General features: G+C 38.9%; 1 protein-coding gene across 1 annotated transcript; it reads left to right on the top strand.

Annotated features, from left to right (window-relative positions):
- Positions 1–208: 208 nt before the first annotated feature.
- Positions 209–8,907, top strand: LOC104628451 (gamma-aminobutyric acid receptor subunit pi-like). The gene is made up of 4 exons (XM_010297027.1): positions 209–302; positions 1,771–1,923; positions 2,774–2,967; positions 8,596–8,907. Exons 1-4 carry the CDS (start codon positions 209–211, stop codon positions 8,905–8,907), a joined length of 753 nt encoding a protein of 250 aa, XP_010295329.1.
- The last annotated feature ends 1,720 nt before the right edge of the window (positions 8,908–10,627 follow it).

Here is a 10,627-nt window from a genome sequence, read left to right as displayed (position 1 = left end):
ACTGTACTTAGGGTTCTTCTTTGTATTTGTACCTTCAGGAGGAGAAGAGCTGACTACCAAAGGGCTATTTAGTCTACTAGTGACAAGACAGAGTCAACGTGGCAGAAAGCTTAATTAAGATTTCCTGAATCAGATTAAGATTAGAAATTAGGCATTCATTTTTAACAACTGGAATGATATTAATCTTTGTAACCACTTACTGAGAGAAATGGTGGATACTGCATGTCTTGGTACCCTCAGATTAAGTCTAGATGTCTGTGTGAAAGGTGGACCCTATTCCAATCAAAGTGATGGTGTTCAAAGTAAGGAATAATTGGGAAAATTTAGTAGCTTGTGATTAGGGTCAGACTGCATAATCTAGTGATTCTTTCTGATTTTAAGAGTTCTATGAAACCTTATTGTTCTCTGAATGCAATTTATACAATACTTTTAAAAATGGAAATTCAGCCATCCATTTTCTAGGCTGGGAGCAAGATGACATTTCTTGGCATCCATTACTTGCACTTCAAGCTTTTAAAAATACTCTTTTCTTTGACTCCATGTCTCACAGCACACCTGAGAGATGCACAAATAGCCTGCCCATGCATGTATTGTTGTTGCTAAAGTGCATTCACCGTTCTGTAGTTCTGACCTGACTCACAGCACTCGGCACTGGAAACAAACATAGGTCCTAGAGATCGTAATTTGTTGGATTAAAATAGATGAAGCCAAAGCTCTCTGACCACTGTATATTCAAGTGTTAGTCTCTCACTAATATTCTGGTACAAGAATTTTGTTCAAATAATGTTTTTAAAAACTTAAACACTTTAACACTTCATTTTGAACTTTGAACTTCTGAATAAAAAGTCCGTTCTGCACATTTAAGTGTAGGCTTTTGCCTTACTTTGATCCTTTGGACTGGTAACAATTTCAGATCCTGCACTTCTGTTGCCCAAACATAGCCGAATTTTGCTCAGTTAGTGAGCTGGATAACAAATTCAGGCTTTGCTTACCAGTGTGCTGTCCCCTTATGAAACCCAATTCTGTATTTGACCCTGTAAGCCCGAACTTACATCTTCTGGATGTCACTCGCTTAGAAGCATACCATTTGTGCTACAACAGTGACACTGCTCAGAATGACACAAACACTGCAATGCACGAATGTAAAGAAAAAATAGTTAGTGAAGATTCAAAGACACTGCTTGTTTTTAAGTGGAATATGAGAGTTAGGTTAGCAGTATCAGAGAAGGTACCTTTGATCCACCACTTGAGTAAGAATAAATGGAAAAAAAAAAAAAAAGGCACAATAATCCAGATATGTGAGGCAGTTAAAGGTAAGAACCCATAAGATAAGAACTTCATAAAATTGGAATTGTTATTATGGTAGTTTATATAGCAGGTCATTGTGGTAATTCTTATGAATAACCACGAGTAAATACATAGGTGATTTAAAATTTCCTTGCATTGTGTTACATAATGAAACATCCTTTCCCCACATTGATGGACTTATTTTTTCCTTCACTAATCCTCAATGAATTTCCAACTCCAGACATCTTTAATGAAACTCTTGGTATGGTGACTGGGTGTTATATATTTGATTTTTTTCCTTCGGTTCAATTTAGAGTCTTCACAATGGAATTCTTCAGCACTGTGTTTGTGTGTGTGGGGTTTTTTTAAGCTTGTTAAGCTTTTACTGCATAATAATGTACAAAAATAATAGAGGTTGATAATTTAAAGAACTTTTTATGAATTGCACCTTCACAAGATTTTTTTTCCCTGCTCTTTCCACAGGACATTACCCAAAACTAGTGTTTCACTTTCAACTCAAGAGAAACATCCTGTATTTTATACTAGAGACGTATGTACCATCAATCCTACTGGTTGTGCTCTCCTGGGTATCGTTTTGGATAAGCCAGTCATCAGTTCCAGCCAGAATCTGCATAGGTGAGAAGCCGAAAAAACAAAACAAGAGTTGGATCATTAAGATGCTTTCTTTATTGCCTGTACATGGTATCCATTTCCAGAAGTTGCAAATGCTTCTGAGTTTTATGGAATTACTTTTCTGGTTTGCCATCTGCAGTACATCATGCGGATTCTGCTTAAAGCCGTGCTATTCTTTAACTAAGAAAATGTCTTCGGGAGCTACAGGAGACTTGGAGGCAGGGGAGGCTACTGAAAGCAAAGGAAAACTCAGTCATTTTGAAAATAATTTCAACATATTCAAACACATGGCATGCACAGACAGAATTGTGAGGCTTTTGTGAGGGTTTATGATGCATACTGATTAGCTCATGAATAATAAGAGAATTATAAAAGATAAAACATAATTAATTTCAAATAAAGGAGATTCTGAAAGGGAAAGAATGCAGATCTGTTCTCATCAGACTGCAGTTGGTGTGGGGAAAAACACTCCTACAGAATAAGGAGGAAAGATTTCACATTGAAGTGAGACCAGTGGGCAACTACACCAAGCAAAATGACATCTTGAATGATTTAAAAGGAGCATTTGCATAGTATTGCAATAATAATGAGTTAGTCATGAATGTACATTCTATGACACCAAAATACCTCATTTTAATTTCCAATCTTCTCAGCTTTACAAATAGACTTCATGAGTGTTTTTAAGTGTGTAACTTCAGAATCACAAGTTCATGTAAAACTCTTTCCAAAGCATGACCCGTTAAATGCTGTGGCATACTAGGAGTTCACAGAGCCAGGAAAACCCGTCTTCTAGCAGTACAGTGCCTCATTGCCATCCTTGTTTTATGAGAACTTACATTATTGTGTTCCACAGGTGTTACCACAGTCCTTACTATGACAACACTGATGATGGGAGCCAGGACTTCACTCCCAAATGCTAATTGCTTTATTAAGGCAATTGATGTATACCTTGGTATCTGCTTCAGTTTCATCTTTGGAGCACTCTTAGAGTATGCCGTGGCTCATTTCTACACTCTGCATAGACTCAGCTCAAAGGAACTTCCAAAGGTATTTTTATTCTTTGATTGTTGACCTACACAACAGACTTCAGTTACACCTGCTAAAGAGAATGAATTATCTTACGTAACACTAGTGGTAAATTAAGGAATTTTCTATTTTAGCATAAAGAGAGTGAAAACAGAATAACCTTGAGGGGAAAAAAAAAAAGTATTATTGTGTACCTGGAACTTTTTGGAAGAAATCAAATTGAAACAGCCTTCCACAATGATTCTCTCTTTTGGCATGTACTTTATGTCCATTTATCAAAGAATGTGCTTAGACGTATCACAAAAATCATAGGTACTTCTTGTCTCTCCAAAAATAGCATATACTTACTTACAGTTCAAAAATTAGACTGAGCTTGGTGACTTGATCTTATTGCAATACAGCAAAAAAGAAAAAAGATTGTATCACATTCCATTTATGACACCTTCTGCACATGCATGGTACATGAGTCAGTTTACTAGCAGGCAGGTTCACATATTAGGTGTACCATATCCCTGCAGACTTCCAGTTAGACCTTCTCTTTCAACAGTTGCAGCTGAAGCTCAGATTTGGATTCACTTTCTATTCTGCATTGTTATTATAGCAGCAGTTTTTGCTGCTCTGATGAGCTTGTCACAACTCTGAAATACTGTGAAATATATTTAAAATAAAAAGGGGTCAAATCAACATAGGCACTGGTGGTTGTCACCTGGCTGAAATAGTCAGGATGGGTTCATGAAGAAGTTTTGTCACATCGTTTATCTCCAGTGTTTCGCACTGCTTTCATAAGCAGTGAAAGAAATCACAAGCAAGTTGGAAGCTAATTATCTTGCAGCTTTTAATTACGGAACTGAATCTAATATGCGTGATAGAAAAGACAATTTAAAGCACCTTATGAAATTTCTGGATGAAGAGAAAAAGGTCAAACATGGAAAGTGAGAATAACAGAAAAGTAAGCATGAAAAAGTTTGATCAAGTGCTGTAGGGATAAACAGCCAGAAGAAGAAAGATTGTTCTCGTTTGGCTTAAATAGTTAACAGAGCTTCACAAATGCCTAAGCAAAGCTTCTCGGTAGGCTCAAGAAACAGGATATTGAGTTGGAGAATCTTAAAAATAATGAAGATCAACCAAGATGTGGGGTTTTTTTGTGCCTAGATGGTTCACTGTTAATATGGCATTTGGCTGTTTGGATGAGAGAGAGGTTCTGCAAATGCATGTGAATATGTTCAGAGCTGTCATTAGGTCTAGGTGTGTGAAGGACTGAAATACTAACACGAAGCTGAGACACCCAGTGGGTTTTAAAAGACAACATCTAATGGGAGAATGTCTCCAAATGGGCAAACACTTGTTTCGAATGAGGATTTGAGTGGAAAGCCTGAAAGTAATTATTCTTGGCAAGGTAGCATCAGTGACAATTCCCTCTGAGCATATCCATCTTGTGAAGTAAGTGGTTGTCATTTTGCTGATAGAGCAGGGGGAAAAAAAAAAGCTTATTGAAGTTTTGGGTAAGAAAGTAAAGTGGTTCAGTGCTTGGATAATAAAGTATCTTTAGCTCTGTGAAGGGCATGTATGACTGCCCTTGCCTTTGCCTGCCTGTGTCAGATGCCCTTTCATGTGGGGCACATGTACTAGTGCTTGCAGGTGGGGCAGACATGGGAACTCGTGGACTTGAAAGATGTGCGTGGAAGTAAATGGAGGTACGGCCCTGAAATGAGGAAGGAAGACTTAGGATACAGTTTTGTGATGGGCTTAGTTACTGAAAGGGATGATCTGTCACTTCAGGCATGTTTCCTGCCTTCTGCTGTGCATCAGGAGTGAGCAAGCCAGTCTAACTCACTTCTTACCGGCACAGACACAAGCATATAAGGGAAGGGGCAGTTGGTTGGTCCTAGGTCAACTCAAGACTCTGCAGAATAAGGAAAATGCCTGTTGTCCTTTTCCCACTGTAGCCAAGGACGAGCACCACTCACTGAGCGGGGTGCCATGGAGAGCACACCTGACTTGTATTTGTCATTTCTCACTGTAAAAACCAAAACATTGCAAGGACAGAAGTAGCAGCTAAAATCTCATGTCACTGTCTAGCAGGTACTTAACGAATTTCTCTGTGAGTATTGTCACTGTAAATGTGTTCTTGTCATTACGCATTCTCTTGTGGACATTGGTTAATTAGAAATCTTACTTCCTAGTTTTTTATCCCCATATGAGAGCTGAGACAAAATTTGCACTCAGAATTATGGCAATAAATGTCGGAGGTGCATTGAAAACGTAACCCTCTGCCTTGTACAGCAATTAGTTGTACTAGTTTGCTTTCTGGTTTGCTCTTTAAAGTAGGTGGGCACTGGCATATCATGTTCTTTAGAAGCCTTTGGGGTCTCCAGGTTAGGATATAAACTGGTGGAAGAGCTCATCATATCCCCACGCTTGCAGCGTCTCACATCATGTGAACTGGGACCCACAGAGACAGGTTCAAAGCTAATGGTAAAAGCAGAGGAACCACCTGCTGCACGGGAGGTCGGACAAAACGTGCCGTTCCCATCAACTGCGTAACAAACTGCCTAAACGGAGAGCTTGCCTCTCCAAAATCCTGAGTTTCTTCTCTTTTATACAAAGGTGTGAATTGTGCTCTCCTATAAAACAGAGAAATCCTCCTTGGCCTTCATCTGTCTTTCACCTAAACGTCTCCCTTTTGGTCAGAAAGGAGGAAGGTTTGAAAACTGAAAATAAGGTTATAAGGACAGCGTTCAGCCTACTTGGCACTCCTGTGCAAGCATCGCGCAGTCTTTCTGAACACTGAAGAAGTTCTGGGTGTGCAACACTCTAGGTTGAATATTTTTAATCTTGAGCAGCTTTATTATTCAATGGAAGCGACAGCTCTCCTCAATTCTGTTGGCTGTTAGATGTCAGCAAACACCTGGGTTAGCATAAACAGCAGCCACAGTAGCACGTGCCATGTACGGTGCTTTTCAGCTGATTTACCTTTCCTGGATGTTACCAAATTTGTATCCAAGCAGAGCCCTCCTTAGTGCCAGCTGCCCCTTCCTCGCCGACAGCTGGAATCCAGAGAAAACTCAGCGTGAAATTTAAAATTAGAGCTGCAGTTGAACACTCGCCACACTTTTTTTTCCTTTTTTTTTTTTAAATAATGTAAACCAGCCTAGTCTTTCATTACATTTGGTTCTCCATAGCGAGTTGGAAAAGTCCCTTGATAGTCCCAGTTTATAAGACTGCAGGTTTTTATAAACTAGCAGTTGTGGTTCTCGTCTAGACTAGCTGCCTCCTTTCCAAGCGATGTGATACAGCACTTTTGCTGTAAACTCGTCTCAGTTCCGCGAGAGCCCTGCCTTGTAACGCTGCAAACAGACTCAAGTATATATGCACAGGGTACAGTGTTTTTTACTGAAGTAATAACTGCCTCTTGGGGAGTAGAAAGGAGTTAAGAACAGCCTAATAAAGCAGCAGCCTCCTGAGAATTGTTCTCGTGTGAAAAGAAAAATGGCACGTACGCAATGTCCTTCCATGCTCTGCAGTAAAACTAATTCTGTACAAGTTTTAGCCAGCCCTACCTGAGAGACAAATAGACTTTTACACTGAAAAATGCCCTGAATCCTGCCAGTTTTGAAGTACGGATGTTGTTTTGCTCTTTTTTCCCTTTCTAAAAAATGAGAGCGGTGGAAAAAAGTCAGGACTCTTCTGGCAGGTTTCTTTATTTTATTAACTTCTGAAGCGCCGAGCGCATTCATTAGGCTGTCGCGCCGGTGCCTTGTTTCAAGTGCCAGACGCTGCTGACAAAGGGTCCTCTGCCATCCCCAGCGCTTCCCGCGGCTGCGGGAGCTTTTTGAAGCGGAAGATCTAGGTGTTTAGAACAGAGTTAGGCCCCAAGTAAAACGCCAGGTTTTGAGTTTTAGTACTGCCCTGGGGACTGTTTGAGGTTCAGACTGGATTTTTATGGACTGATCCTTTTAATCCTTTATAGGCAGATTTTTATCTGCCATTGGTTTAAAAATTCTCACGTAGCTGCGGGAGGCTAGCTGGAGGATGAGCGAGGTTTTGTCGCCGGTGTATTTTTAGGTTGACACGTTGTGTTGAGCTACGTTTATCTCTCTCAAATAAAATATACTGGATTTTCTTGGCAAATTGAAAATGAAAAGCAGTAATAATCCCCTTTTTAGCTCCATCTGTTCTGCTTCACTGATTTACAGTAGTCTGAGGACATTGTCCAGACTACACTTTAATTTTCAAGGACGTTACTAATTTTAGATGAAGAAAGGCCCAAGAAATGTGCTGTCTACCAGTACCCTGGGCAGAAGAGCAATTCTGCAGTGGCATGGAGATCACTCAGGTGGCTTAATGAGCTTTCTGTGACTTTAATAGCTCTGATATTTCTAAATGAGAATTTTTTGTGGCTATACATAGGGCTGTACATCTTAACTTTTCTAAAGTTTATCTAATCTATTTCTTCCCATGATGCAAATGGAAAAGTGAATTGGTTAGAGGAAAGAGATTCTGTGTTCTAGATTTCATAAATAAATTTTTGTAATTTTCTTGCTTGTGTTCCGCTCACTGATTTGGAAGGTGATAAAGTACAGGGAGAAAATTAAAATTATGTGTAGACCTGCCAGCATTAAAATGACCCGTCCTCCAACCATGCAAATTTAGGTTTATTTTAGATACAAAGTTGGAGAAAATTTTTGTGGCTTGGATCTGCTGGTATCTCTGCAATATCCCAAACCAAACTAAATGTGCCAGAACTTTTAAGAAAAAGTTTGTGTTTGGAGCTGAAGCTAATGTCTACTCCTGTGTCATCTGAGTGAGTAACAGAAAACCTGCTGACTTCAAAGGGTGAAGATTTCATACATGGCTCCAAGCCATTTCTAATCAAAGAAGCAAAACCCACCAGAAGGCTTATGCAACATTCTCCAAAGAGCTGCCTTGATGCAGTGAGGCACATAAAAATGCTCTTAACCTTAGCATAACTTTGAACTTAAAGCATGGATTTCAGGACTTGAAAGAAAGTAGTATGAGCTGTTTAGTATTGAATTAGTTGTGAGGCTTGTCTGTCTTTATGATCCTCTCTTTTTGTGCTTTTTTGTTTCCTTGGTTGTTTTTTTTTTAAGTAATTTGATTATCATCCCACAGCACTGGGAACAGAGTAGCCAACTGCACAGAAGGAAAGTGTCTTCTATCCTGGGATGCTTGATTTGGGGTGCAGAATTTAATTTAGACATTGACTAGCTGGTCTGGCAGCTCCCTCACCTTCTGCATCTCCAGACCGGGGCTTTGCTTTACCCACTTTCTAGACAGTGACCTTTGCCAGTGTTTTCCTTGAGCAGAAGGCAGCTTACTCTTGTGCGTTTCATGGATTGCCGCTGTACCGAGTAAAGCTTAGTGGGTCATATTTGAACAAATCCAGCTTTGCTCGACTGTCTTACGAAAGCTTTTGCAGTAAGATGTTGTTTAAGTCAGTGTTTTTTCCTGTAAATAGAGGCCTTGAAAGCTGAAAGGAGCTGTCTTGTGCGTGTAGGTGCTCGCCCTTCAAATCAAGTGGTGAGCTACAGCAGGCGCCCTAAGAAAAATCCTATTATTTGCTGCAGCTCTGAAGTAAATAGGTGGTGAAACATGCACTTAGGTACCTGCTGGTTTGTTTCCTATCAGGATGAGGATGAAGAGGCTGAAGATGAGAGGAATGGAGTCCTGGCAGCAGTTGCTAACAGTTGCAGTGCCCCTGACAATGCGAACAAGATTGATTTGAACAAGAACAGCAAAACCAGCATGGACGGAAAAAGGGAGAGAAGTAAACACGGTGGGTGTAGTTCAGCAATGTCAGTAATGAAAAGACTTTTCTGTGTCTTTGATTGCTTCCATGTTAAAAATCCTTACCACATAGACAACTATGCCAGATTTTCTTTCCCCTTATCATTCATCATAATTAATGTATTTTATTGGGTATATTATTTGTATTTCTGAAGAATTTAATGTCTAAAATTGGTTTAAAGTTTAGAAAGTGGATATGGGAGGGGAAGTTGCAGAAGAAAAAAGAAGTTGCATTTGGATGAAGGGATGTGAAAGGACATGACATCTTTTCAAGCCTTTCTGCAAAGTTTCTTGTTAACTCACTTCTCCACTGTTACATGACTGTCATCCAAAACTGACTTTCCTATTAGCATGCATGTCCCATATTAAACTATGTATCAAAGGCCAATAAGTCCTTTTAAAATATTTTAATTGTCAACTTTGTAAAATAAGAGTTTTACTTGTTTCTGAACTGCATTGAATACATTTAAAAATAAAAACAATGAAGGGTTGTTTTCCTGCTATGCTTTTAGTATTCAGTTCCTTCTAGCTTTGTCAATAAAGCATACATTTTCCAGATTATATAAGAAGATGTATAATTGCAGATCAAAGTGTCTTTGCTTCATAGCAAGAAACAGCTTTGAAGGCATGGGCTACCAACACAAACCAAACGATATATTAATCTTTGTAAGGTCACAAATATGTATTGACACTCTTCCCTACATCTTTAGGCAGAACTGCCGTAGGCGTCAATGACTTTTCTGAATAAGAATATAGAAATGGATTGGAGCCAAAAGGTTTAGATCTAGAGAGATGTTTTTCCCAGGTGAGGACATACTTAGGTGCCAGCCAATCCTTAATGGAATATGGCCATTTATCCTGACGTTTGTACTCTGCTCAGTCACAACTGTCTGAGTAACTATTATGCAGAAGGAAAATTTGATATGCTTAATTTTCAGTTTAGCAAATTCCTCTTGAGTCACTTGCCATTAAAAATTTCATGTAAAGATGAAAAAGCTTACTTCTTGAATTGAAAAGAAAACCCTGGATATGCAATAATAACTCTTGATGAAAAAAGTGGAAGTTTTACACAGATGAAATTATGACCCACGTGAGAGAATGGTTACACTTGATGAAAAACCATAACAGTCTTTCTGAATGGTTACTTCACTGACAGATATTATAAAAGTTATTGATATGGCAACCTGTTTCTTCTACTGCAGTCTGGAACTTTAGAAGCACTTATTATTATACCCTTTTTCTGACCATAATATATGTGTGGGTTACACATGTATATATGAATATGTATATGCATTTTTATAGACTGTGTACCTTGGTATTTCTGATGATCTGACACACAGCACACACAAATGCATTAAAAATCCCCCATAATATTAACTCTTTGATACACCTTTCTACCAATGCTGCCTGTGAAGAACACCATTACATGAGAAGGAGGAGAGTGCAAAATATCCCTGTGGGTTAGATTTGCCACTGCTCACAACTAAATCCATAAAAATCATTGCACACTGGTAAACAATTATTAGGTCAATAAAAATCCCCTCAGTATTTTAAATTTCTAAGCGAGTTGAGTACTGAAAGCTGATTTCTCTACTGTTACCAGCAATGCATTTTGCAAGGCTTATTGAGGCAATGCGACTTCAGGAGCAGTCTAGTGGCTTTTGGTACCTTGTGGCTTAAAAAATATAAAGGCTTTAAAACCTTAAACCCTTTATTCAGGAACAGATGCTATGAGATTTTTTTCTTGGAAATGAGGTGTGGAACTGGACTCGGATCTCTTTCCAGTTCTTACTCTCATAAAATTCACTGAAGGCATATGGTAAAGCTCTGTATTTAGTTTCTTAAATTTGAAGTTTACTTTAACTCTGAATAG

This window comes from Phaethon lepturus, unplaced genomic scaffold (assembly GCF_000687285.1).
Source record: "Phaethon lepturus isolate BGI_N335 unplaced genomic scaffold, ASM68728v1 scaffold51331, whole genome shotgun sequence".
NCBI lineage: Eukaryota > Metazoa > Chordata > Aves > Phaethontiformes > Phaethontidae > Phaethon > Phaethon lepturus.
The sequence above is the reverse complement of the archived record's forward strand: the minus strand, read 5'-3'. Positions and strand labels throughout refer to the sequence as shown.